Source organism: Struthio camelus, chromosome Z (genome assembly GCF_040807025.1).
Source record: "Struthio camelus isolate bStrCam1 chromosome Z, bStrCam1.hap1, whole genome shotgun sequence".
NCBI classification, from domain to species: Eukaryota; Metazoa; Chordata; class Aves; order Struthioniformes; family Struthionidae; genus Struthio; species Struthio camelus.
In genome coordinates this window covers 77,350,831-77,378,554 of record NC_090982.1, presented here as the reverse complement: position 1 = coordinate 77,378,554, position 27,724 = coordinate 77,350,831, and the positions used below count along the sequence as shown (strand labels likewise).

The 27,724-nt window shown below is 63.6% G+C and overlaps 2 protein-coding genes across 2 annotated transcripts; one reads left to right on the top strand and one right to left on the bottom strand.

Annotated features, from left to right (window-relative positions):
* Positions 1 to 1,865: 1,865 nt before the first annotated feature.
* LOC104147547 (dual specificity testis-specific protein kinase 1) lies at positions 1,866 to 16,197 on the top strand. The gene is made up of 10 exons (XM_068928077.1): positions 1,866 to 2,203; positions 10,478 to 10,599; positions 10,806 to 10,854; positions 11,114 to 11,260; positions 11,491 to 11,573; positions 12,039 to 12,129; positions 12,437 to 12,520; positions 12,998 to 13,087; positions 13,368 to 13,518; positions 13,896 to 16,197. Exons 1-10 carry the CDS (start codon positions 1,958 to 1,960, stop codon positions 14,927 to 14,929), a joined length of 2,097 nt encoding a protein of 698 aa, XP_068784178.1. The 5' UTR covers positions 1,866 to 1,957; the 3' UTR covers positions 14,930 to 16,197.
* An 87-nt stretch (positions 16,198 to 16,284) lies between these two features.
* LOC104147546 (B-cell differentiation antigen CD72-like) lies at positions 16,285 to 27,723 on the bottom strand. Its single transcript, XM_068928078.1, has 11 exons — positions 27,492 to 27,723; positions 24,669 to 24,853; positions 24,503 to 24,575; positions 22,089 to 22,263; positions 21,907 to 22,002; positions 21,535 to 21,624; positions 20,603 to 20,917; positions 20,216 to 20,364; positions 19,491 to 19,642; positions 18,391 to 18,558; positions 16,285 to 17,991 (listed from the first exon to the last, which is right to left on the bottom strand). Exons 3-10 carry the CDS (start codon positions 24,566 to 24,568, stop codon positions 18,414 to 18,416), a joined length of 1,188 nt encoding a protein of 395 aa, XP_068784179.1. The 5' UTR covers positions 24,569 to 24,575; positions 24,669 to 24,853; positions 27,492 to 27,723; the 3' UTR covers positions 16,285 to 17,991; positions 18,391 to 18,413.
* Position 27,724: the final 1 nt, after the last annotated feature.

Here is a 27,724-nt window from a genome sequence, read left to right as displayed (position 1 = left end):
GAATCCCAGGAAATACAGGAATATGGCTTGTTGCACAGCCTGGTTAGGCAGCAGCAGCCTCCCCCTCTCCCTTGCACATGCCATCAATCACCTTGGCATATGCCATCAATCACCCTGGCAGGCAGAAGCACGAGGCTGGAGCTGCAGGAGGAAAGGGACAGTGCAGACCTTGTGAGGTAGGGGCTGGCAGAGCTCCGCCCCAGCCTCCATCTCCCCACACCCAGGAAACTTGCCCTGCACAGGCAGACTCCCTTCTACTGACATAATAATAACAAAATACAATAATAAGGGGAACACCATGCATTCCTGGTGGGGCAGAGGACTGCTCTCACTATAAGGGAATCAGAGGCTCAGTTCTCCTGCTCTAACCCACAAGGTCGTACTCCCTTCCTGGGGTGAGGAGAGCCCTGGCCCCTGGTACGTGGCGCCTACACTGTGTTTTGTGGTACCTGGGAGCTGAGCTCTGATCAAAAATGCCATGTTAAGAGACACACTATGCGGCAGAGAGGCATTGCCATCTCAGCTGGGCAGGATTAACCCTCACCCCCTGCAGTCACCCTGCTGGAGCTTGGAGTAAGGCCCCTGATCTGTGGTCACCTGGGAACATGGGTATGGGGCTGCCCGTAAATGCCTGGAGGCTGCACGCCAGCTCAGAAAGCAGCTAGAGCCAGGCAGGGCATGGGGAGACAGCTGTGCTGTGGTCAGGGAAGCAGCTGGAGCAAAACAGCTGTGGGGAGGCTGCCGCAGCAGGGCAGCGCGCACGAGTTGCTGCAGTGCTTGGGAAGGCAGCTGGGGCAGGGCTGTACCGGCACAGGCAGGTGAATGCCAAGGAGAGCAGCAGAGCAATGTGTGGGACGGAGCAAGAGCAGATCCAGCCACAGGGAGTCCCTGGGCAGGAAGGACGGGACAGATCAGCTGCGGAGCAGGGAAAAGGCCTGGGGTGGGAACAAGAAGCAGAAGGAAACCAGGGAGAGAACAGAAGAAAGGAAGAGATGAGAAGCAGGAGAAGTAGACCCCACACAGACACCAATGTGTGTTGGCATAACCAGAGGCACCCTCAGCACCAGCTGCAATTTCCCAGCTCCTGTCTCCTTTCAGTGCCGCTTTTCTCCTATCTAGGATTCAGGCCCGGTGCCCATTGGACCTGAATTCCCCAAAAGAGCCACCAGCCCCCTGGATGCCAAACGGAGGGGAGGAGGGGAGGCTGGAGTAGCTCAGTGATGGGCACAAGAAGAGCTGGGTTGTAGGTAACGTGCCATCACCAAAAGGCTGCATCTCCCTTCTCCTCTGGGTACAGGCTGCTGGGGGTTAGGCTGGGGTAAGGGAGGGCAGAGCCCTCAGGGACACCATCCACACAGGGGTGGGTGTACAGGGAGACACACTGCCGCACGCACAGGGTCAGTCCTGGCGATGAGCGGGGTGGGGGGAAGGAGGGCACCAGAGCCTCTGTCAACAGGGCCCAGCCGGGCAGGGGCTCTGCATCGGAGCACCTCACGGGCTCCATCCACGCGGGCCGGGACCCGGCGCACGGCGAGACAACAGCTCCGCACCCACGAGCCCTACCCGGGGCAGGGGCCGGTGCGCGTGGAGACGGGACGCCCACGGCCCGCCCGTCGGGGCAGGGGGCACCGCGGTGCCGGCGGTTTTGGGGAGGGAGGGAATCGGCCGTGGGGCGGGCAGCGGCGGTGCCCAAGGAGTTAAGGGCTGTCCCCGCCCCGGCTCCGCCCCGGCGGTGCCTGCGCTCGGGGCGGCGGAGGCGCAGCGCCGGGCCGCGGCGGGGGTCGGCGCGCCGCCGCCCGGGCATGAGCGCCGTGCGCCCCGCCGCGCCGCCGGCCCCGCGCCGCCGCCGCTGCCGCTAGACGGGGCGAAGCGAAGCGAACCGAGCCGGGTCGGGCCGAACCGAGCACCCGCGTCGCGGGGGGCCGCGCGGGCCGGGCCGGGCCGCGGGGCGATGTGAATGGCGTTGGGGCTGCTCGGTGGGGCCGATATGGAGTGGGAGAAGCTGGCGCGGCGGCCCGGGCTGGCGCTGCGCGGGGAGCGGCCCGACGAGGGCGAGGGGGAGGCGGCGGGGCCCTGGCCGGGCTGCGGGCGGCTGCGGCCCTCCTCGTACCGGGCGCTGCGCAGCGCCGTCTCCACCCTGGCGCGCATCGACGACTTCTACTGCGAGAAGATCGGCGCCGGCTTCTTCTCCGAGGTCTTCAAGGTGGGCGCGGAGGGTGCGGGGGTCTTCTCTGCCCCGGGGGGTGGGGGGGGCCCCTCCTGCCACCCTGCCCCTGTCTAGGGCATGGGTGGCCGGTGTTGGGGTGGCAACCCGCTCGCCGTAGCGGGCGCCGGGAGGGTGGCTGCTCCGCCACCGAGGGGTGAGGGTGTGGGCAGCCCTTGGGCCCCTCGTGAGCCCCCTCCTCTCCGCTTCCTCCATGGCATGGAGGTCCCCCTTCTTGGAGGGACCCAAAAGGCATGTCTCTCCCCTATGCCACCCTTGGGTGGGAGGCGAGCTCCCTTAGGTGGGGAGGCAGGCCCACACCAGCCCGGCTGCGCTCCCGGCTGGCAGGGGGCTGAGCTCCTGTGCATGGGGGCGAGGTGCTGCCTGGACAGGGGGCCGGGGTTGAAGCTACTCGGCCAGGACTTAGGGGACCGGGTCGCCCTGGGATGCTGGGGAGGTCTGTCCCCGCTGATGTTGTTGTTCCTCCATCCCTCTGTGCAGGGGGAGGGGAGCGCCGGGTCTGTTTACAGCCAGGGAAGGCAGCGCGCTGGGAAGCGCTGCAGCCGGGCTCGCAGCGGGGCTGCCTGGGGGGCCAGGGCGTCCCGGGGGCAGCAGGCAGGCCTGGCGCGTGGACCTCTGTCTCGAGCCGGTAGCTTGGCTCCTGGCAGGCCCGGCATTGGGCTGGGCTGTGCCTGTGGTAAGATATGCAGGCAGGGTTTGCTGCGAGTCCAAGGTGATTTCCAGTGTTGCCAGTCCTGGGGCTGGGCCTGCTCCAGCCTGTGCTGAGCAGAGATGAGCGGGGTGCCCTGTTGGAGCCTGCTGAAGGTGACCAGGCCGGGGAGAGCAGTTTGATAGTGTCGCGCAGCGCGGGGTCTGGGCCCTGTCGGGCTGCCCACAAACGGCCCCCGGCTGTGGCTGCCTTTGTCCCCTGCAGGAGCTCTCTGTGGCTCAGAGCGGGTGTGCGAGCGGCTGGAGCGGGGACATTCGTGGCCTGCACCCACGTTCGGGGTGCATGGGTGCTGGCGTGGAGCTTGGGCTCCCCAGCGCGAGGCGACAGGGTTGCAGAGGTGCGGGGTGATGGTACCTTGCCAGCCCGTGTGTTGCTGGTGGGGTGTGAGGGGAGGTGTGCGGCAGACGCGGGGCTGCGCTGCGCTGTGCTCGGCTGCCACGGCTGCCTCTCCCTTTCAAAGGGGAGCTGTGTGCACGTGTTGTTTTTGTCCTTAGAGTCGCTCAAGGTGCCACGAGCCTTCAGGCAAGTATTACCTCTAAGCCATGCTTCCTGTGGCTTCACCCCCCTCAAAGAGCATCTTTGGGCTGGCCAGGGTGCCCCTGCGGTCTCCGAGATCCTGGCAGCGCTGTGCTGCCCCCCCGAACAGGGCCAGGCTCCCGGCTCGGCTCCCGCGTGCAGTGTGCTGGCCAGACAGCTGTGCCCCGGTACGGCTGCCCTGGCAAGCTCAGCCTGGGGTCCCTTCCAGCCTAGCCTGGGGAGCTGGGAAATCCTGAAACCCAGCTCCTTTCAGCTGCAGGACTCCTGTGAGGTGCTGTGGCAGATGTGCGGAGGGGTCCCTTTTCCTTGTGATCCCTCCTCTTCCTGCGGCCTATGGCCTCTGCGCTGGCCGGATTCCCGCTATTGATCTCTGGCTTGGAGCGTGTGGCTGGAGCGGCAGCATCTTGGAGCAGAGGGAGGCATTTAATAATGTCAGGCGCGGATATAGCTCTTTAATAATGGATTCTGCCGTGTCTGTGCCAGGTCACGGTCTCTCCTGGCCTCGCTGTGTCTGCTTCTCCAGGCCCTGCAGGAGTCCACAAAACGATCTTTCTCCCCCTTAGGTGGTTGTTATCCTTGCAGGGCCGCATGCTCGTAGGATTTAGGGGAGCTGTGGAGGTTGGGGTGGGAGCTGCTTCGGGCAGCAGGAGCCGAAGTGTGTGTGTGCAGGGAAGGAGGCAAGGGCAGGAGGGGGCCAGATGGGGCTTCGTGCTCGTGTGGCGTGCAAGGGGTTGAGTCCAAGATCTCAGCAGGATTGTGAGGCAGGCCTGAGGTCTGCCCCGGGGTTCGGCTGTGTGACACAGGCCCTGAGGAGAATATAAGTTATAGCGAGGAAGGTACAGCTTTGCAGGGCAGGAGAAGACCCCTTTGCCTCCCATCTCCCTTGCTTACGTAGAGTTACCAGGGCTGTGGGCGCTTGCAGCTCCCTCCTCCATGCAGCCGCTGGGTCCTGCCCCATTCCAGCCTTGCAGTACTCCCCAGTCCCACGAAAAGCCTGGGCACCACGCCAGTCCTGTCCTCCACGCATGGCTCCCCAGCCAGGCCTGGGCTGCCTCTCTGCACTGCTGGCGTCCGTGAGCTCTTTGCGAGTGGCTGTGGGAGACTAGGAAGGGACCTGGGCATGTGTGGCCCTTTGGAGGTAGCTCACCCCTGCTTCAGACAGGGTCCGGTGTGGAGCTGAGCCTGAGCCTGGGCCAGGCAGGCTAATGGGGTACTGCCACGGGGGTCTGACTGCGTTCCCCGATCGAGCGCCAGAAGGGCCCGTTAGCTCACCGTGTCTGAGCCCTGGATACCCCAGACTCGCCCGTGGGTTGAGCCTTAGCTTGGTTGAGCTAAGTGCAGCTCCTGGGCTGTCCGGAGTGGACCGGAGCTGCCGGTGAGGGAGGCTGCCCTCTTCCCAGGGAGCTGGCCCCTGACTGCTGCCCTGCTCTGTCACAGAGCTGGTTTTTCTTGCCTTTCTCTGCACCATTTAAGAGGTGCCAGGCCCACTGGTTTTCTCAGGTGCACAGACAGGGCAGTGAGCCACCTCTCTGTCTCTTTGACAGACTGAGCAGATTGAGCCTGGTGGGTTTCTGCCAGACATTTTCTCTAGCCCTTAAACCATCGTTGCATCTCTTTCCCAAATTCCTCTCCAACTTTTCCGTGTCCAGTCTAAAGCAGGCCCTGAGGCTACAGGTCCTCTCCTGGCTTTGTTCTCGTGGGGCTGTATGCAGAGGTCTTTGCTCCATCCAGCTCTGTTTGCCCGTTATGCCTCGGCCCCCCCCACCCTCCAGAGAGGCAGCTTCCCTGTGCTCGGCTGAGTGAGCGCCCCGTGTGCACCGTGCCGTGGGGCGTTTGGCTGCAATTAAAACCTTCCTGCGTGGACAGACCTTGAGTGATAACTGCCGCCCTGATGTCGCCTGCCCTGCCTCTGTTCGCTTCTCCACCAACCTTTGAGATTTCCTATGTACTCCCAAATCGCCGGTGCAACTAATGACACGACTCCCGCGCTCTTATCTGGTGCCCTTCATCAATGGACCTTGCCTTGTTTCACGAAGGAGGGTGGAGTGGCATGACACAGGCGGCGCAGCTGGGGAAACTAAGGCAGGCAGGGCGGAAGTGAATTTGCCGCAGTCAGCCGGCCGCAGCCGCAGAGCTGGGAGCAGCCCCAGCCTCCCTGTCGCCGGTCAGGAGCCCTGAGCGCTAGGAAACGCTTTGTGCTGACTAGCCGGGGCCTTGCACCCGCTGGAAGTTCTCCGGATCCGTCACGGGGCGCTTAGCCCTCGCGGCGCGCGCGCTGCCCCAGCGCTCCCGAGGGTGCCAGGGGGCGGAAGCTGCTGCGCCAAAACGTTCCTCGGGGTGGGCGTTTTGTGCCCTGCCCGGTTGCTAGCAGCCCTCACGCGGCGCAGCCTTGGCTGCCGGCTCCTTTCGCTTCCCGAGAGGAAGTATTTCTTGAATGATCCTGCCTTTTCTGCCTAATGAGCAGGTTTTCCAGTCCCACCCGGTAAAAGACCTGTTGCGCTGCTGGCATCCCCGGGAGTTCGAACCCGGCCATCCCTAGCAGCGATGGCATTTGCACCCTGCGCCTCCATAAGCGCCCGCTGGGGTTGCAGCCGCGTCCTTCCCGCCTCGCTCTACGGGGCGGCTCGGGCTTCCCGGGGCGAGGCGTGAAGGCGAACGTTGGGCGCGTGGCCTGTCTGCGGAGCGGCCTCTGGGCGCAGGGGGCAGCGGGCTGCTGGGACCCCCAAGCCCCCCCCCAACCCGAGCGGGTCCCGGGGGCTGGCTGTGGCGCGGGGCCCCGGCAGCCAGGTGAGGGCTTCGCCCCGGGGAGCCCCGAGTCTAGAGGGGCACGCGGGCTGCGCCGAGGGAGCGGGCCGTCTGCTCGCTCTCATTAGCGTGCTCTTTAAATAAGACTCTAATTTCCGCTGTTGAAAGAGCGCAGATCCCTCGTGCCCAAGCTGAGGCTGCAGCCAGCCCCGTCCCTTCTTCCCCCAGCTCGGCGTGCGGGCGGCAGATGGGACGGGGAGCGCGCCGGTCGCCGTACCCCGGCGTCGTCGCTCCCGGGCACCCGGCGGAGGGGCGGCGCGGGCGAGACGAGGGCAGGAGCGACGGCTCGGCCGACCCTTGCGTGGGCGCCGGCGGCCTGCCCGGCGCGCGGTGCTGCCCGGCTGAGCTCAGCTCCGGGGAATGCGCTGGGATTCCTGGGCGCCCTGCCAGAGCGTGGAGAGGAGACGGGGGGGGGGGGGGACGCATATCGCCCTGGGGAATCGCTGCTGCCCCTGCTCGGGCTTGGCTGGGGTCGGGGGGGAGAAGGAAACCCCCTTCTGGCAGGCCCGGAGGTAGGCTGGGGTCAGCCCGCTCCCTGCTCTGCTGTGTCCTGGGGGTTGCTTCTGCTTCCCGAAGGGTGTCCGGGGTGCGGGAGGGGGCTAGTACCTGGCCGCGGCCGTGTAAACAGAGGCCAGACACGTGTGGGAGGCCGTGCGCGCGTAGGGAGAGCGTAACCCCTTCCCCGCTGGCCTAGCGGGAGGCGTCGGCACAGGTCGCGGGGAGCGCAGGATGCGGTCTTGCAAGCAAGCACCGGGTGCTGGGCACCCTAGGCAAGGCCTGGCCCCTTGGGTGCATGGGGTGGGACTGTCCTGGGAGCCCCTGCAGCCTTCCCTGCCCCAGCAAGCGGGCACCGCGCTGCAGCCGGGGTGCCTGGCTCGTCCTGGAGCCGGGTGCCAGGCCAGGACTGGGTGCCAGCGGCGGGGGGCAGCGGGGCCCCCAGCTGCCTCGTGCACCTGCAGCCTGAGCTGCGGAGCTGAGCCTGGCCAGGGCAGGGTGTCAGTCCGTCCCCCCGGCCGCAGGATCCTCTTGCGGCTGCTCTTGGCAGGATGCGGCAGCGGTTGGTCTGCAGGGCAAGGAGGGCTGGCGTCCGGCTTTGTTCACAGCACCCCTCGCCCTCTCCCTCCGGCTCCCGGTGATGCTCTGGGGGGCTCCCCACATCCGCCTGGGTGTTAGGGGTGGCGTCGCTGGGGGTCCCCCAGATTGCCCCATGGCTCTGCCTTGCGGACGGATGTGCTGGAGAGACCTACAGCCCTGCCGCTGGAGAGACGGGGTCCCCGGAAGAAACCCTGGGAGGCTTTCGCCAGACCTCCCTTCCCCCCGGCTGTGCTCCCATGTCATTCCCTTCCTCCAGGATTAAAGGCATTAGACGCTCTGCGGCTGCACTCGGCATCTGACCCAGCCAATTGCAAATGGAAGGAGGCTTATTAGCAAGGAATTAGGCCACGGGCACAACGCGGGCACGTGGGGCCGAGGAGGCATCTGCCGGGGGCTGCTCCCTGACGCAGGGACGCTGCTCCTGGCCGGGACGCGGCCGGTCCCAGGGCGGACCGCTGCTGCGTGCCAAGCGCGGCGCGCGCCGCGAGGCATTCCCGTCGTGGGCGCCCGGCTCGCGGGCCCACGGCGCCGAGTCTGCCGCCGAGCCGGGCGCTGGCGCCTGGCAGCTCCCGGTGCCAGCCAAACCGACCGATCCGGTCCTGCCAGCCCCACTCGGCGTGGGAAGGCAGCGAGCGTCGCTGTCAGGCGAGCCAGGTCAGCGGCGTTGCGCCTTTGCCAGGGAGCACCCGGCGCCGGGGGGGGAGGGGGGGGCGGCAGCAGCTGGGTGCTCCCGGGCAGGTCCTGGGGCTCGGCGGGGAGCTGGAGCCTGGCGCAGCCTCTCCAGCTGCCCCTCTCCATCAGCCGGGCCTGGCGTCATGCTTGATGCTTTGCCCAGCGCTCCGACCAGGCGAGCCCCCTCCTTAAAGCGTGCACGGTGCCTGGGACCAGGCTGGGAGCCTCGTTTTTGGGACGCTGCATCCGGCAGCCCTGCACGCCAGGTGGGGTGGAGGGACGGCCGCTGCAGCGGTGCGGACGGGGCAGCAGCTCGGGCACACGGCTCCTGCCCCTCGTGCTGCCTGCGCGTGTGCAGGGAGCCCCGGGGACGCGGGGACGGCAGGAGCCGGCTGGCGCAGAGCGGGTGGGTGCCCTGCCGGGGAGGTGCCCCGCTGCCCCAGCGTGCCCTCCGCGGTACCAGCTTACCGGCTGATCGGGCTCCGATACCGCGCCAGCAGGGGACAGGGAGCTGGTGACACGGGGCAGGACACACTCGAAACCATCCCCCTGAGCTCCCGACTGCTCTTTGGGGTGCTGGCGGATGGGGGGACCTGTCCTCCCCTTGCCCCACATGTGGTGGGGGCAAGCGGTGGCATTGGGTGTTGGTGGGAACCCATCCTTGCCTGTCCCGGACCCATCCTCCTCCCTGCCCCGCTGCGTGGCCCGTGCCCTGGAGGCGGGGGACCCGGCAGGCCAGCTGGGGCTGGCCTGGGAGGTGACGCAGGTGTAACCTGAGCGCGGTGCCCGCAGGCAGGTGGCTGCTGAATTATTCAGGGCCTCGCAGCAGACTCCATGAGCTGGTAGTGGCAGAGCAGGGTCAGGCTGGGCCGTTGCCGTTCACGTTGACCCTGCCTAGGGCTGGTTGGCCTTGGCGCACCAAAATGCAATGAGGGATCTTTATAAAAACCTAATTTCCCCCCAAGCCATTTGGTTAGGGGGAGCTGCTCTCCATCCCCCGGGTTTTGGGTGCTGCATGAGTCCCCATCTCAGCTTGTGCCCCAGGGCAAATGTTCCCAAGGCGATGCCTGCCCGAGCCGCCGAGGGCCCACAGCAACAACCTCCTGCCCCGCGTGATGGGGGCAGGGGGTAGGGGACAGTCATGTCCCGTGCTGGGCATGCATGTCGCTGGCATGCCCCCCCTCTGCAGCGTGCATGTGGGGAGCCCCGGCCTCCTCCAGCCGAGGCGCAGCCCCTCCAGGGTGGCCTGCAGCAATCCCATGCGGAGCTGAGGGCAGGGCAGGGGCGCAGGGAACCCTGTGCTGAAAACAGACTCATTTGGGGCCAGCCCTGCCGGCCGTGGGGTCTGAGCCGCGGCGGTGGGGGGATGAAAGGGGCCGGGGCTCTGCTCCCCGATCCTGCCTCCGGCTGGCTGCTCAGACCCGGCGGCCTCTAGCCAGCCCCCTGTGTTTTGGCCAGGCAGGCGATCCTGGGGTAGGGGTATGTGGGACGGGCCAGGGGCTGGCACCGGCGCAGGAGCTTCAAACAGCATCGACTAAAAAGGACAAGAGCAGGGAGCTGACGGCAGCGCCGAGGAATGCCTGCGTCTCCGTGCGCGGTTCGGTGTGCGCTGGGGGGCCACTGGGACCGGCCAGGGTGATCCCCGGCCGGCAGCTGCTCCAAGGGGGCTGCTGTCCGTTTCCGAGCACCCGCTCCGGAGGAGACCCTCAGTGCCGGCTCAGCCCCTCAGCACGGTGCTGGGGATCGCGCCCCTTGCTCCGCGTGTGCCGGGGGCTCCAGGAGGACGGGGTGGGTGTCCGTGCTTGGCCGCGTTCCCAGCTGCTGTTCCTGGCGGGGAGCCAGCCCCCCAGCTCACATGGCAGCGTCGGGCTGGGGCAAGCTAAATATATAGCCTGGCCCAAGCGCTGTGCCCCGCGGGGCTGGGGCTGGGGTCGCCTGCTGGGGCGACGTCAGCCGTCACCAATGCGGCCCCTCTGTCCTGTGCTGACGGGATCTGGCTGGGCTTGTGATGCTGGCCCAGAAAAGCCAGCTAGTTCCCCCCTTCCCAGTGTGCCCCAAACCCGCACCCAGCCTGTCCTCGCAGCGGGGTCGGCATCACAGCTTGCAGGAGCTGCCACTGCCTCTCTGGCAGTGCTGGGCAGCATAGCCTAGTGGGGACAAGCCAGGTGGCCCTGGGAGGGTGGCGTTGTGTGTTATCGGCACTGAGGTCTTTGGGGGTGCTGCTGTGCATCGAGATGCTCCCATTCCTGGGGGGGGCCCATGCTCTGGGCAAGTGAGGTGCTCGGCTCCAGCCCCGTGGCTGGAGATGGGTCTGGGGCCTTTGGAGTGGGCACTGGGTGCTCATGCCCCGGCCATGGGGCTGGCTGGCAGAGGGGTGGCGTGCGGGGGCTGCAGAGGTCCGTGGGCCTCAGCTTCCCCGTGCACCTCCCTCCCAGGTGCGGCACCGCCAGTCAGGACAGATCATGGTGCTGAAGATGAACAAGCTGACAAGCAACCGAGGCAACATGCTGCGGGAGGTGCAGCTAATGAACCGTCTCTCGCACCCCAACATCCTCAGGTAGGACCTATTCCCGGGCTTCCGTCATCCATGCCCCCAAGGCCTTGCTGCTGCCCCTTTTCTGGGGCAGGTGGGCTGAGGATGCCCCTTTCCTGAGACATGTCCTCAGCACTTGTCTAGGGGAGTCGGAGCTGCCGCTGGGGCTGGGCTATCCCATGGGGATGGTTGATGCAGTGCCCACCCTCAGGGCCCTCTCTGTCTCCCAGGTTCATGGGGGTCTGTGTGCACCAGGGACAGCTGCACGCGCTGACGGAGGTGAGAGCAGGACGGTGGCCGTGAGTCTGGGGCTTTCCCGCGGGCAGGGCCAGGCTGGCCTGCGAAGGGGCTGGGGATAGCAGTGGGGGCATTTTCTTCGCCTGTGGCACATGTGCAAGGCAAGGTCTGCTGGGGGGCTGTGCCGTGGGTAGCTGCAGGATGCTCTGTGCAGGGGGAGGAAGGCAGGTGATGAGAGATATGGGGATCCGGCTTTATTGGGAGGGATGCAGCAGCATGATGGCCTGGCTCTTCTCATCAGTACATCAACGGTGGGAACCTGGAGCAGCTGCTGGACAGCCCTGTGCCCCTCTCCTGGTCCATGCGTGTCAAACTGGCCCTCGACATTGCCCGTGGCCTGCGCTACCTACACTCCAAGGGCATCTTCCACCGCGACCTGACCTCCAAGGTATGGAGCATCCTGCCACCCTCATTTCCCTGCTCCCATCTCGCAGGGCCGGCCTGCAGGAGCTCTGCCCCAGGCAGGTGCCCGCACACCAGGGAGCAAGGGGCCTGGGCAGCGCTGCTGGCAGGCACTGCCCAGGCTGTCACAGCTGGCTGCCCTGCCGGGGGGAGCAGTGTCTGGAGAGGCTGGGGTGGCTGTGAGACAGTGTGACGGGGCTCCTTCTCTGCCCCCAGAACTGCCTGGTGCGCTGCGAGGCTAACGGCTACACAGCCGTGGTGGGCGACTTCGGCTTGGCAGAGAAGATTCCCACCTACAGGTGTGTGGGGAGCATCCTCCTGTCCCATCCCTGTCCTTGGAGCAAGAGTCCTCCGACCTGCTTGAAGCAGGAGTGGGGTCTCCCAAGAGAGGGATGGACATTTGGGATGCAACTAGAAAGGGAGGGATGGGGGGAGGTACGGAAAATCCCCAGAGGCAGGGACACACCGAGTGGATGGACATGTGTGGGGGCTGGCTAGGAGGGGAAGGAGAAAGGAATGGAATGGGTGGTCCCACTGGTAGGGAGACATGGGTTTGTGGGGTGCATGGGGTGTATGGAGGAGAAGGGTGGCCCCACTGGTAGGGAGACATGGGTTTGTGGGGTGGATGGGGTGCATGGAAGAGAAGGGTTAGCCCAGGAAGAGAGAGGGAGATGGGGATTTGGGCTGTCCCAGATGGAGGACGGGACATGGGACAGAGGCTGGGGGCTTTGGGTGGCCCATAACGTCACTGCTGTGTCCTGCAGCGAGGGCAGCGAGAAGGAGCCACTGGCTGTCGTGGGATCCCCGTACTGGATGGCACCTGAGGTGCTGCGAGGGGAGATCTACAATGAGAAGGTGATGCCCTGGGGCTGCCATGCGTGGTGCTTTATCGAGGCTTGTGCTGCGGCGGGCGGTTTCCTGGGCAGGTTCCTGGTGGACCTGGAGGTGCCCATAGGCTGGGAAAGCTGGACATGTGAAGGGCGCAAGATGCGCAGAGGCAATTGGTGTCTCTGCTCTCTGCAGCCGCCAGCTTGGGGGTGCTGGATAACAGGGACCGCCCATGCTGATCCCTGGGGCGGAGGGGAGCTGTGGGTTTAGCAGGAGGGTGGCACCATCCTCTCAGGGCTGCAAGACCTGCGCCATGACTCTCTGCTCTCTGCAGGCCGATGTGTTCGCTTACGGCATCATCCTGTGCGAGACCATCGCTCGTGTCCCCGCTGACCCCGACTACCTGCCCCGCACTGAGGTGACTCCTTGGGATGGGGTGGGAAGGCGGTGTGCGGTGGCACTGGGGCTGATTCACTGAACAAGGGGGACCAGCACCCTGTGCTGAGCAGAGACCTGTTGCCCTGCCTCTCGGGGCAAGGGTGCCAAGTCCATGACGTCTGCTGGCAGCAAGTACCTGGGGAGAGGTGCTGTCTGCTAATAGCCTGCGGGATGCACACTCAGAGCCCAAAGTTGTCTGAGGTGGGTTCGGGAGATACTTGCATTCAGGCAGAGAGCGAGGAGGGATCTATGTCCTGCCATCCTCCCACTTGGGATGACCCCAGGCTCTCCTCTTGTTCTGGAGTGCTGGGACCTCGTGCCAGGGTGCTGCCGAGTCCCTGCTGCCCGTGGTGGCAGCCCATGCAGCGTGGGGCAGGCCAGGCTGTGCCAGGTCCCCCAGGGCAGTGCGGTGCCCCCGTTGGACCTGGCCTCACCGTTCCTCCTTTCCCCGGCACAGGACTTCGGCCTGGACGTCACCACTTTCCGCAACATGGTGGGAATCGACTGCCCGGCGGCCTTCCTCCAGCTCGCTTTCCACTGCTGCAGTGTGAGCCTCCGCCGGGGGCCAGCCCAGGGCCGCGCGAGGCTGGCGCGGGGTCCCTGCTGCCCCTTTCCTGCTGCTGGCACCCCTGCACCCTGCCTGGGACGGGCCGATGGGCAGCCCTGCCAGCGCCGCGCCGGGGCCGCGGAGAGAGGCCGGGAGCTGCCTTTGCTGAGCGCAGCCAGCCTCGAGCCTCCCCCGGGGCGGAGGGGTGCGGGGAGACGCTGGGGAGCTGGTGGTGGGGGGGGCGGTCAGAGACCTGACTGGGGACCCATCCTGCCCGCAGATGGAGCCGACATCCCGCCCCTCGTTCCTGGAGATCACGCAGTGCCTGGAGGGCGTCCTGCAGCACCAGCTGGCGGCCGAGGGCGCTGGGGCCACCCTCTTCATCGGCGGGGAGAGCTTGCCCGCTCCGGGGACGGCGGCCGCGCTGAACGGTACGTGGGTCGGCTGCTGCCGCAGTGCGCGGCCCTGGCTATGGGAGCCCTGCGGGGATGCCCCGGGGAGAGGCCGGGGTTGGCCGCGAGGGGCAGGGACTGCCGGATGTCACGTCCTCCCCCTGGCATCCCAGGTGGCTGGCTGTGCCACGGGGAAGGAGATGAGGGGTGCGCAGGATGGACCCCTATTTCTAACCGAATGGGGAGAGCCCAGACCGTGGGGGCCGGTGGAGAAGGGTGTTGCTGCCCGGGAGCAAGGCGGCTGTGCAGGGCAGAGGGTGCCCCGAATCTCAGCCGTGTGCTGGGAGCTGCTAGCAAGGAGCCAACTCCGCTGAAGCCCCGGGGCATCGGTGACCCGCTGCTGTGCCTCCGCCCAGGGGTAGCCGGGAGGGCGTCAGGCCGCGCCGAGCAGTCGCCCCTGCGCGAGCTGGGGACGCAGCACCTGCAGCCGGACCAGCGCCTGTCCCGCAGCCAGTCCGACATGTTCCCCCCCAAATCGCCCGCCCTGCTGCGGCCGCCCGAGCCCTACGGCGGGGCCAGGACCAAGGAGACGCCGCCGCGCGTCAACCCCTTCTCCCAGCGCGAGGACCTGAAGGGCGGGAAGATCAAGCTCTTCGACACGCCGAGCAAGTCCGTCATCTCGCTCACCTTCGACTTGCCGCCTCCCGCCTCGCTGCAGCTCAGCACCCCCGTGACGCCCGAGCCCGCCGTGGAGGTGCAGTGTGACTTCTCGGCCCCCACCGCCGCCCCGCGCAAGTGCCACTCGCTACCCACCTCCCCGGAGCTGCCGCGCCGCGGCGGCTTGGCGCTGGGCATGGGGCCCCCGCGCGCCGCTGAGCCCCGGCCTGGCAGCCCCTTCCCAGCTCCGGGCCGGGCCGGGGCACCGGAGGCGGTGGAGCCGACCTCCCCGCCGGGGCCGGCCGCGGAGGAGCAGATGGACTGCGGCCCCGACAGCCCCGAGCTCCCTCCGCTCCCCAACAGCAACTTCATCAGCACGGCGGCCTCGGGCGCCCGGCCCTGGCCGCCGGGGCCGCGGCCCCCCAACGGCCTCCTCTTCAACAACAACCACGTGGTGGTCAGCAAGCCCCTCGCTTGGGGCGCCGGGCTGGAGCGCGGCTTCTCCGAGCTCAGCATGCCCTGCGCGGCGGCCCTGGAGCGGACGGAGCGCGCGGCCATGCTGCCCGGGCACAGCCCCGGCGCCGCGCTGGAGCAGGACGAGGTGCTGGCCTGCCCCGGCTGCTGCCTGGGGCCCTTCAGCTTCAGCTTCGCCTCCGTCTGCCACCGGCCCGCGCCCAGCCCGCCGCGCTACCAGAACCTCAACTGCGAGGCCAAGAGCCTCCTCTACCACCAGAAACCCCAGGCGCCGGCCCTGGCGGAGCCCAGCCTCAAGCTGCCGGAAGCACAATCCTAGTGCTGGGGACACGCGGGGGCCGGGGATGCATCCGGGCACCCCACGGACCCCCCCCCTCGACCTCAGCGTGGGGCCGCTCCAGAAGCCCTGGGCGTCCTCGTGGTCCGTCGCGGCGAGCTCGCCCGGACCCCGGCTCCTGCTGGTGGCCGTGATGCCCGGGTGCCGCGATGGCGATGCGGCCGGGCTCTGCCGAGGTGCTTGAGCTCGTGTCCCGGTGGGGTTCGTCCTTTGGGGCGCGCCGGTGGTGGCTGGGGAGGGCAGAAGGCTCCCCCCTGCCCTGCCTGTGCCCGGCCCCGGGGGTCCCCGCTGGGGGTCCCGGGGCTGCACCGGGGCATTGCTGGGCTGAAGTGCAATAACACCGACGTTTCGGGCACGCGCCAGCGCCGCCCTGGGCGGCAGGGCTGGTCCCCCGCAGCGCCACTGTCCCCGCTCAAAGCCCGGATGCGGGAGCCCCCCATCCCCAAGGGCTCGCCCCCTCCACGGGCTCTTGCAGAGGGGCGTGCAGTGACCCCTGTCCAGCACGGCGCCTCCGGCGCTGCTCCCCCCGGAGCACCAGGAGACCCCCTGGTCTGCCCGCCCAGCCGGGGGGCTGAGCCGGGCCGGGCTGGGGCTGGGGGGCAGAGCGGTCGGTGTGTGTATGTGTGTGTGTTGGGGGGGCCCCGCCGGGCTGGGGGGTGTCCCCGCTGCCTCTCCGCAAGCGTGGAGAGCGTGCCTGGTCTCAGATATCTAACGGGAGGAGGGGAAAGGCGTCATGGCATGCGGTGGGGCACGGGAGAGGGGTGATGCCCAGTGGGGCAGTGCATGGGGAGGATTTCCAGGGCTGGGGTGTCTCGGTGGCCACGTGACGTGGCGGGGTGGGCGCTGAGCCGATAGGACAGCCCGCACCGACCCGCTTGCTGCGGCTGCGGCGGCGAGAGTGGTGGCAGGGAGGCCAGGGTGCCGTCCTGCCCCGACACCGTGCCTGGCAGGGGGCGCAGCCGTGCTCCCGTGCCACCTCTGAGCTGGGGCACCCCCAGGGCCGGCCAGCGCCTCCCGGACAGGTGCGGAGCAGCCGGGGGGAGAAGGAGCCTGTCTGCGGCACGGCCAAGCCGCCCAGGCCCTAGCAAGGGTGGGAGCCGGCTTCCCTGCCTCCCACACAATGCACTGGTGAATGCAAAACTCTTGTGTTTTTTTATTATTATTAATAATAATAATAATTGCTAGTAATATATACCCAGCTTATTTAAAGTGTTCAATAAAACTGAATGTCCTAGCGCCTTGGGCTGCTGCTTCTGTCTCTCAGATGCTCTTTGAAGGGGGAAGGAAGCCCAGCCCCAGAGGCTGGCGTTAGCTTGCGCACGTTTTCTGGGGCTCCAGGTGGACCTCTTGATCCAGCTGTGTCCCTCGGGGACCACGACTCAGACCTGGCTCAGCCCCAGGTTTCAGGTGGCCCCAGAGTGGCCGTCTTGGTTGAAACCATTTCAGTGAAATTCCTGGTTATTATTTAGGATTGTTACAGACATGCCTTTGAGTTCTTGTTCTTGGTGGCACCACAAAAGAGCAAACAAAATAGAAGCTATGTCTCTTTATTGCTACCAAGTGAGTTCAGCCAGCAGACAAGACAGAGGAATGGCACGTGTCACCTCCAAAAAGCCTGCCTTTAACACCCTTTTGCTCTTCAAGCAAACTAATTTACATACTAATTGGTCAACTATATATGGTACACACAACTCCATAATAAGCTGAGAGCGTCTTCGCCTGGTTGAACATGATTTCCTTTGCACTCGCCTTGCTGCAACGTTACATCACAGTGCTATCTTGCTTTATCTTAACATGTGCACATGTGCCACAACTATTTAAAGGCCCGATGACTTGTCTTGCAAAACATCTATCCGCTGCAAGTGCTGGAGTTGCTTTTGCTTTGAAGCACATTGTCACAAAGTATAATCCTAAGATTACCGCTCTATTCCCTAATCAGCAAGAAAACCCAACCCACAAGTGCAGGCAACAGCCCGTTCAGACCCAGGTTCCCTCCGTGGTCTCTGAGGTAGAGCTAAGGTGGCTTTTTTTCCCGTGTATTGCCTGAAAGCAGAGGCCAAGCTGTCCCCGAGCTGGGTCTGGCGGGCCACGGGCAGCCTTGCAGGGCTGCCAGGGGCTGGTGGGGGCGGCAAGCCTAAAAGTCCCTGCCACGGGGAGGGGATCCCCGGCGAGCCACGCCAGGGCAGACTGTGGGGCTGCGCCGTCCCCTGGTTCTGCTTCCCTGCCTCAGCACCGCTGCTCCTGCCCGCAGCAGAGCCCGCTGCGCTATTGCCTCATGGGGCTGCTCTCCGCGCTCCCAGCACCGAGCATCGGACTCACGGGCTTGCTGCTCTGCAGCCAGGCCCGTGGTCCCCATCTCGCTCCAGCAGCGCGGCGATGCTGCAGGGCAAAGCGTCCTGCAGCCCGGGCAGGGCTGGGTGCACCGGCCCTGGAGCTGGAAAAGGCCTTGGGAAGCCCCAGGGAAGGTGATGAGACCCCCGGTCCCCCCCAACTCCTGTCCCTACATGCAGTGCCCCCATGCAGGTGCAGGGCCGGGCTGCGGAGCCCTCGCTGCTCCACTGAACCGCATCGGCCGGGGACAATGGTGACTTCTCCCCACCAAATCAGCAGCCCTGCAGGGCTGGGATGAGTGGGTGCAGGGCGCGGAGGGGCACCCGAGAGAGGCTCGTGGGGCTGACGCTGCCAGTGATGGCAGGCAGTGCCGGCTGCATGGTTTTGGCGGCAGGAGAGCCCCAAGGCCAGTCTGCAGGCTGGAGCCACGCGCGCCGGGCAGGCACCATCGCCGACCCCAAGCCGGCTGTCAGAGGGCTTCGGCAGGGAGCAACGGGACCACCTCCCAGCCCCTGTCCCGCTCTGGTGCCCCTCATCAGAAGCACAAGCGGGACCAGCAGGGAGGGACCCAGGCATCCGGGCAGCCCCTGGTCAGAGGTCGGCGAAGCAGGGGGGCTGCTCATGCCAGCAGGGCCAGGCTGGATGGGGCAGGCTCCTGGGTGGCATGCGGGGCTGCAGCGGTGCTGAAGCAGAGCAGGTGCATGGCGTGGGGGCTGCAAGGGAAGGTAGAGGGCGACGAGAGCCCCGCGGTGACTGGCTGCCCCGGCACCCCCCTCCCGCCGGGGCGCCGTGACGCCTCCTGGGGAAGGCAATGTGCACAGGGGTTTTCCCCATCTTGTCCCCTTCCTGCCCCACAGCTGGGTGTCACTTGAGTCTCCCTGCCCCCAGCTCCCGCAAAGCAGGGACCCCCCGCCGGGGCAACGAAGGCTTTGTCCAGCCCTGGCGATGCATCTTCATCCCTCTGTCCTTCCTGCCCGCTCCTTGGACCAGCCCAGCCTGGCTCAGCTCCCCGCTTTCCTCCTCGCACACCCCCTGGGCCCAGCACACCCTGCTTCCCCCGGGCTGCTCGTGGCTCGGCAGAGCCAGGCACAGGCGAGGGCTCACATACTCACTGCAGCAGTGGCGGGGCCGGCGGCTATTCTGACAGGAAAGCGATGCTCGGGCCTGCCTCCTTCTCACAGATCCAGAGGTGCAGGTCGTCTGGACTGGCGCACTGAGTGGGCTTGATGTTCCCATGGCTTATTATGGCACAGGACCCATTGGGCTTCCACTGCCAGGGCCTGGCGAGGAAACGGCGCGTCAGGGAGATGCTGCAGCCCGTCCCACCAAGCCCTGCTTAGTGCTGCAGGCAGCCAGGACCGGCAGCAGGTTCCCCCTTGCACGCTTGCTCAGGGAGGGTTTTAAGGACGCAGCCAAAGGGCCGGGGGGGGGGGGGGGGGGGTCCTCCAGTCCTCCTTCACTAACTTCACCGGCCGAAACTCATCCCTGCCCTTCCTTGGGGCTCCAGGCCCAGAAATCCCTCTGCCGAGAGGTCTGCATTGCTCGTGACTCCCCTTGGCCTCCCTCCACTCGGACCTCAGCTGCCCACCCTTGAGGCTGGGGAACATTTTGCTCCGGAGCGCCCTGGGGAGGGGGGACGCCAGTCATCCTCGAGGAGGCTTGGACCGCCAGAGATGCTGCCTTGCCCGGCGCTGCCAGCGGCATGGCAGGGGCCGGGCACTCGGCGCCTGGCGAGACAGACCTGTTCCTCCCCACTGCCTTCAGACACCGCAAGAGGAAGCGGCGGTGAGAAGGGGAGGTTGTGCACGTGGCGGGGAGGAGCCCGCACCGCTCTGCGGGCGGGAAGGCCTGATTGCCCCTTGAGGACGAGACGTGGGAGGAAAATGTGGTGCTCAAATGCTTTGTCTAGACCCCAAATAAAACTTGCGGTTTCTTTTGTCCCCTATCACTGGCTCCTGCTCGCACAGGCCCTGCACGTGCCCTCTAAGGCTTTGCATGGCCTCTGAGCTCCTCAACGTATGGCTGCTCCCACCTCCCCTCAGCGCCACCTTGTTTTATGCCTCAGCAGTTGTGCCAAGGGCAGGGACTGAATATTGGTGGGATTTAAAAAGCTTCTTAAGGCCTTGCTGGAAGAGAAGGGCTTTCTGGCGGGGGGTGTTACCCTGTCTGCGCCTCTCCAGCAATGGATGCACACAAATCAGCCTCCAAGTACCTTTCATAAAGAGAGCCATCAACCCATAGCCAGGCGTCCGTACCACCCTCACCATCTGGATCCTCTTCCTCCAGCCACCCGTACTCGTACCAGGGGAAGCTGCTCTTGTACAGCCCAATCCAGTACGGGGTGTCTGAGTTCTTCAGGAAGTTCTGGGGAAGGGAAAAGGAGCCTTACGTGGTCTTTCTCGACCCCAAGTAGCTCCCTCACCCTGTGCAAGGACAATTCTCCAGAGGCCACAGGGGCGCACGTGTGCCTGGCACCGAGCAGAGGGATCGTGTGTGCAGTCCGAGGAAGAGTGCAATGAGTCCCTGCAGTGAGCGTTTCTCCCATGCCGGCAGCCAGCCCAGCAGAGAAAAGCACATGAGACTCACCCAGCCACACTACTGGCTGCTAACGTAGACCTGCCTCCCCGGCTAAGGGGTCTCCCGAGGGGTGTGATCTCCCCACGCAGCCCTTTGGCCTCAGGGCTCCTTGTGGCAGGACGTCTGAGCAGCTCAGGTGCCCTGCTCCAGCCCATGCATGGCCGGAGGTGAGAGGCAGAGCCGTTCTTCCTTGCGCCCAGTGCCGGCCCCATGCTGTCATGCTGCGCTCCAGGGATCAGCCCCACACCCTCCGATCCCAGGACTCCCGCAGGACTTTTCCCCCGGCACAGTGCTGATGCGCCCGGGTGCCCTGGGGCACAACGCACCCAGCCCCAGCCCTCAGCTCCCTGCACACCGTACCGGCACGGTCCAGCGAGTCCAGGATTTAGTGATCAGGAGGTCAGAAATTTTCTTATTGCACTCTGCTCTGCTGTCCTCCCAGGTCTTCTTCTCCGCTGACAGGAAGAGGCACTTGCCCCTGTACATCACCCAGCCTGAGGGGCAGCAATCTGGAGGCACAGGCAGCACTTAGGCGCGTTCCCGGCCTGGCCCGGGAACATCCCCTGGCATTTCCCCGGCAGACATCACAGGCTCTGCAGCTTCTCCTTCTGGTCCAGGCATAATATCATCCATGGGTCATCCCATCCCCACCAAGTGCAAAAAAGCCAGTGCCCCTGACTCAGTGCTGCCCTGCCAAGGATTGCCTGTAGCCTGTGACACCCCATTCCTGCTCCACCATGGCCTTACCGATATTTGAACAGGAGCGCAGGCTGCTCACAGTGCTCTCGCTGGCATTGAGCTTCCCCTTCACGTCCTGCAGCTCCTTCTCCATCTTCCCCAGGGCCCCCATGACGCGCTCCAGCTCAGTGTCCAGGCTCCCCAGCTCCAGCCGGCTGCTGTTGCCCTCCAGCCACGCTCGCTGCAGCTCCGCTCTGGCCCGCGCCAGCTCCAGCTGCACCTGCTCCAGGCTCTGCTCCCGCGCGCTCACCTGCTGCGAGAGGCGGCCGCGCTCGGCCGCGTGCGCCCGGGAGGCGTCCTGCAGCCTGCGGGTGACCTGCAGGTCTGGGGACGGGGGGCAGGAGCTGTGGGACGGGGCCGGGACAGCTGGGCAGGGGGACGCCGGCACTGGCCCCGCGGTGCGGGGTACGGCGTGGGCACGGCTGGGATGGGCACAGCAGGACTGAGTCAGGCAGGGCAAGACAAGGAAGGGAACGAAGGGTGGGAAAGATGGGAAAGACAAGGCAGGGAAGAGTCCAGTCAGGGGGTAGGCAGCAGAAAGCAGGACAAGACAGGATGGAGCAGGACCATGTAGGACACCATATGACAGGGGCAGGGGCAGGGTGGATGTAGTGGTGCAAGGCCGGGAAAGGCAGGGATGGGGAAAGATGAGGCTGGAAGACAGATAAGGCAGAGCAAGGCAAGACTGGATTTGGCATGGGAGGGAAGAGAACCAGTAAAAAGGAAGATTTGCAACAGGAGGCAAGGGAGGTGCCTGTGACGGGCAGGGGATACAAGGTAGCTTGGGGCAGACTGGGCATTGGTGCTAGCCCTGAGCAGCCTGAATGGGAAACTGTCTGCCCAGCTATTCACCCACGGGACCCAGCAAAGTTCCCTCCCTCTCCCTCCCACTGCCCAGCCGCCCCACAGCCCCAGCGGTGCCCAGAGCAGCCCCTACTCACAACAACCCCCCAGGGCGATGGCAATGGCCAGCAGCAGCAGGCAGGCTGCTAGCAGCCCCGCACGGACGGACCGCAGCCGGCGCCAGGGCCCTGCAAGACACAATCAGACACCAGCATCACCTGTTGCCACTGCCACCATCCCTGCAGAGAGCAGTGAGACTGGAAATCCCACGCAGCCGCCAGCCCTCCTGCCCCAGAGCCAGTGCAGGCAGCAGGGCAGTAGAATGGCAGAGTAAAGGCAAGGTGTGCCACCCATGGCAAGGTGTGGGCGTTTCTTCTCTTCAAGGATGTGAGCAGAAGTTCCCTGATACAGCCCCATTACCCATGCCTGGGCCTCTCCAGGGTGCCCCGGGCCCTGAGCTGGGCACTCACCTGGGCTGGGCCGGGCCCCCTGCCCGTCCTGTCCCACGGTCACCTGCCCCGGCTGCATGTTCTCGTAGGGGCTCTCCGCCTCGTCCTCGCACAGGGCTGTTGGAGGAAGGCAGGGGAGAGCGGGTGAGTCTGTGGGGCCCGGGCCCGGGGCGGGCCGCTGTGGGGCTCCCGGGGGCTCTCACCTGCCTCCAGTGCCTGGCAGGGCGTGCTGCGTCCCGCAGGCACCTTGGCAAACCTCAGGTCAGCATAAACCACACTCTGGGCCATGTGGACAGGAGCTGGCTGTGCTCTGGGCCCCGCTGGCTCCAGCTCTGCTTTGCTGGGATGCTCTTGCTCCCCCGCGATCACACCGTCTCTCTAGGGTGTAAAGGAGAAGTGAGGCTGGTTTCTGCAGAAGCAGAAGTTTGCTCAGAGCTGCACCAGATGGGACCAGTGAGGCACGGCCATGGGAACCAGCAGCCTCCCATTGGCCCCAGCACCACCTGCTTGTCCCCTCCCACAGCCCCGAAAGTGCTCACGATCCCCTGGGCCCATGGCAGGGTTGGAGTGGCACGGCCCAAAGTTGGGGCACTGGGCTGAGCCCTCGGCAGATCTGCAGAGCCCAGCAGGTAAGGACAAACTCAAATCACTTGGTCGGGGAGAAACGGGTAGAGCAGAGCCAGTTGTGATGCAGGAACATGTTGCTCTGGGGCTGTACACATCAAGACCTGGAGACCTCCAAGAATGAAGTTTTCCCAGCACCCCATCCTCACACAGGGCCTTGCTCTATATTTTCTTCATATCTAATGAGAATGTTCCACTTTCCAACATCTGTCACCGCCTCTTGACTTATCCCTCTCCTAGAAGACGCCAACTCTGGTGTTTCTCCAAACCCCCATCAGGCAACTGCGAACAGAATTAAGACCCCTTTCACCTTTCCTTCCTCAGACTGCACGGTCCCTCTGCTCTCAGCCTCTCCTCGTCCACCCTGACCCTTTGGCATCTCACTTAGCTAACCTTGATGTAGGCATTTTCTGGGACAGGATAGGTATGCAAGGATACTGGTGGAGGAGGGCCATGGCATTGTGAGGCCACCCTCTAGCATCTCTGTAAGGTCAGTGCAAGTCTCACAGAATCATAGAATCACAGAATCATTTAGGTTGAAAGGGACCTCTGGAGACCATCTAGTCCAACCTCCCTGCTCCAGCAGGGACCTCTAGAGCATGTTGCCCAGGGTTGTGTCCAGATGACTTTCGAATATCTCCAAGGATGGAGATGCCATAGCCACCCTGGGCAACCTCTGCCAGTGCTCTGTCACCCTCACAGTGAAGAAATTTTTCCTCATGTTCAGGCAGAACTGCCTGTGCTTCAGTTTCTGCCCATTGCCTCTTGTCCTATCACTGGGCACCACGGAGAAGAGACTGGCCCCATCCTCTTGACACTCTCCCCCTTCAGATACTTATACACGTTGATGAGATCACCTCTCAGCCTTCTCTTCTCCAGGCTGAACAGGCCAGCTCTTGCAGTCTTTCTTCACAGGAGAGATGCTCCAGGCCCCTCATCATCTTTGTAGCCCTCTGCTGGACTCTCTCCAGTAGTGCCATGTCTCTCTTGTACTGGGGAGCCCAGAATTGGACACAGTACTCCAGGCGGGGCCTCACCAGGGTTGAGTAGAGGGGGAGGATCACCTCCCTCGACCTGCTGGCAACACTCTGCCTAACGCAGCCCAGGATACCATTGGCCTTCTTGGCCACAAGGGCACACTGCTGGCTCATGCTTAACCTGTTGTCCACCAGGACACCCAGGTCCTTCTCTGTAGAGCTGCTTCCCAGCAGGTCAGCCCCCAGCCTGTACTGCTGCATGGCGTTCTGCCTCCCTAGGTGCAGGACCCTGCACTTGCCTTTGTTGAACTTCCAGAGGTTTCCCGCTCTGCCCAGCTCTCCAGCCTGTCCAGGTCCCTCTGAATGGCAGCACAGCCTTCTGGTGTGTCAGCCACTCCTCCCAGTTTAGTATCATCAGCAAACTTGCTGAGGGTGCACTCTGTCCCTTCCTCCAGGTCATGGATGAATACGTTGAACAAGACTAGAGCCAGTACTGACCCCTGGGGGACACTGCTTGCTACAGGCCTCCAACTAGACTGTGCACCATTCACCACAACCCTCTGAGCTCGGCCATTTAGCCAGTTCTCAATCCACCTCACCGTCCACTCATCCAGCCTGCACTGTCTGAGCTTGCCTGTGAGGATGTGCTGGGAGACAGTGTCAAAAACCTTGCAGTAGTCAAGGTAGACAACATCCACTGCTCTCCCCTCATCTACCCAGCCAGTCATTCCATCAGAGAAGGCTAGCAGATTGGTCAAGCATGATTTCCCCTTTGGTGAGTCCACTAACGGCAGCCCTGCCCTCCAGTGTACCCACCACTCCCCCAACTTGATGTCACTCGTCAGCTTGCTGAGGGCCTTCCCCATCCTGCATCCAGGGCACCAATGAGGGTTTTAAGGAGTATGGGCCCCAGGATCAACTCCAGAGGGATGTCACAAGTGACTGATCACCAGATGGACTGGGTACCACTGATGACAACCCATGCAGTCCTCCCACCCAGCCCTGTTTCCACCTACCTTATTATCCTCTTCTCCTGGACAGGTCTCCTCAGTCTGCCAGTGAGGGTACTGCAGGGACCACATCCAAAGCCTTGCAGTGATAAGAATAAAGGAATCCCATGGCTCTCCTCTTGTCCCTGACCCAGTCCTTGCATGGCAGCAGGCAGGCAGGTTGGGTAGGTACCACTTGCCCTTGATAAATCCCTCTTGGCTCTCCCCAGCTACCAGTGTCCTCCCTGTGCCTGGACTGGGCACCCAGGAGGATGTGCTCCATCTTCTTCTTGGGACTGAGTCGAAGCTGCTCAATCTGAAGTTTTCAAGACCTCCTTCTTGCCCTCTTTGAAGCTGGACACGATATTTTCCTTCCTCCTGTCACGAGAGAGAGGTACATTGCTAGACCTTGTACTAACAAACAAAGAAGGTCTAGTTGGAGATGTGAAGGTTGGGGGCAGCCTTGGCTGCAGTGACCATGACATGGTGGAGTTCAGGATCCTACGAGGAGGGAGCAGGGCAATGAGTAGGATTGCAACGTTGGACTTCAGGAGAGCTAACTTTGGCCTCTTCAGGCCAAAGGCTAACTTTGACCTACTTGAAGGAGTCTCGTGGGGCAGGGAGGAATATAGGGACATTGTCAGAGTGTGCAGGGATGCGACAAGGAACGCTAAGGCCCAGTTGGAATTAAATCTGGCAAGAGGTGTCAAGGACAACAGGAAGGGGTTCTTCAAATATGTCAATAGCAAAAGGAAGACTAGGGAAAACGTGGGCCCGCTGCTGAATGGGGTGGGTGCCCTGGTAACAAAGGATATAGAGAAGGCAGAGTTATTGAATGCTGCCTTTGCTTCAGTTTTCACTGCTAAGGCCAGTCCTCAGGAATTCCAGACCCTGGGGACAAGAGAGGAAGGCTGGAGAAAGGAAGAGTCTCCCTGGGTGGAGGAGGATCAGGTTAGAGATCTTTTGTCCAAACTTGACATCCATAAATCCATGGGCCCCGATGGGATGCACCCGTGAGTGCTGAGAGAGCTGAAGGATGTTATTGCTAGGCCACTCTCCATCATCTTGGAAAGGTCCTGGAGATCAGGAGAGGTGCCTGAGGACTGGAAGAAAGCCAGTGTCCCTCTGGTCTTCCAAAAGGGCAAGAAGGAGGAGCCAGGAAACTCCAGGCCTGTCAGCCTCACCTCCATCCCTGGAAAGGTGATGGAACAGCTCCTCCTGGAGATCATCACTAAGCATCTGGAGGACAAGAAGGTGATCGGGAGTAGTCAGCATGGATTCACCAAAGGGGAAATCATGCTTGACCAATCTGCTAGCCTTCTCTGGTGGAATGACTGGCTGGGTAGATGAGGGGAGAGCAGTGGATGTTGTCTACCTTGACTACTGCAAGGTTTTTGACACTGTCTCCCAGCACATCCTCACAGGCAAGCTCAGACAGTGCAGGCTGGATGAGTGGACGGTGAGGTGGATTGAGAACTGGCTAAATGGCCGAGCTCAGAGGGTTGTGGTGAATGGTGCACAGTCTAGTTGGAGGCCTGTAGCAAGCAGTGTCCCCCAGGGGTCAGTACTGGCTCTAGTCTTGTTCAACGTATTCATCCATGACCTGGAGGAAGGGACAGAGTGCACCCTCAGCAAGTTTGCTGATGATACTAAACTGGGAGGAGTGGCTGACACACCAGAAGGCTGTGCTGCCATTCAGAGGGACCTGGACAGGCTGGAGAGCTGGGCAGAGCGGGAAACCTCTGGAAGTTCAACAAAGGCAAGTGCAGGGTCCTGCACCTAGGGAGGCAGAACGCCATGCAGCAGTACAGGCTGGGGGCTGACCTGCTGGGAAGCAGCTCTACAGAGAAGGACCTGGGTGTCCTGGTGGACAACAGGTTAAGCATGAGCCAGCAGTGTGCCCTTGTGGCCAAGAAGGCCAATGGTATCCTGGGCTGCGTTAGGCAGAGTGTTGCCAGCAGGTCGAGGGAGGTGATCCTCCCCCTCTACTCAACCCTGGTGAGGCCCCGCCTGGAGTACTGTGTCCAATTCTGGGCTCCCCAGTACAAGAGAGACATGGCACTACTGGAGAGAGTCCAGCAGAGGGCTACAAAGATGATGAGGGGCCTGGAGCATCTCTCCTGTGAAGAAAGACTGCAGGAGCTGGCCTGTTCAGCCTGGAGAAGAGAAGGCTGAGAGGTGATCTCATCAACGTGTATAAGTATCTGAAGGGGGAGAGTGTCAAGAGGATGGGGCCAGTCTCTTCTCCGTGGTGCCCAGTGATAGGACAAGAGGCAATGGGCAGAAACTGAAGCACAGGCAGTTCTGCCTGAACATGAGGAAAAATTTCTTCACTGTGAGGGTGACAGAGCACTGGCAGAGGTTGCCCAGGGTGGCTATGGCATCTCCATCCTTGGAGATATTCGAAAGTCATCTGGACACAACCCTGGGCAACATGCTCTAGAGGTCCCTGCTGGAGCAGAGGGGTTGGACTGGATGATCTCTAGAAGACTTTTCCAACCTAAACCATTCTGTGATTCTGTAAAGTGGGGTGACAAGAACCTGATGTTCAACCAAGGGAAAGGCTGAGTCCTGCAGCTGGAAAGGAGAAACCCCCTGCACCAGGACAGACGGAGGTTGATTGAAAGGCAAGGAAGCAGCTGAAGGGTTGGCAGGAACCTCTGGAGATCCTCTGGTCCAGCCCCCCTGCTAAAGTGGGGTCACCCAGAGCTGGTTGCCCAAGACTATCTAGATGGCTTTTTAAGATCTCCAAGGAAAGAGACTCCACAATCTCCCTGCGCAACCTGTCCTAGTGTTCAATCAACCTCACAGCAAAGATATGTTTTCTTATCTTCAAGTGTAATTTCCTGTATTTCTGTGTTTCTGTTCCCCTAAAATGGCAATGCCCAAATCCAGGAGCAAAGCCCAGAGAGGGGGCCTTCTCCATCTTTAAAGGGACCAGCTCCAGAGCAACATGTTCCTGCATCACAACTGGCTCTGCTCTACCCCTGACCAAGTGATTTGAGTTTGTCCTTACCTGCTGGGCTCTGCAGATCTGCCGAGGGCTCAGCCCAGTGCCCCAACTTTGGGCCGTGCCACTCCAACCCTGCCATGGGCCCAGGGGATCGTGAGCACTTTCGGGGCTGTGGGAGGGGACAAGCAGGTGGTGCTGGGGCCAATGGGAGGCTGCTGGTTCCCATGGCCGTGCCTCACTGGTCCCATCTGGTGCAGCTCTGAGCAAACTTCTGCTTCTGCAGAAACCAGCCTCAC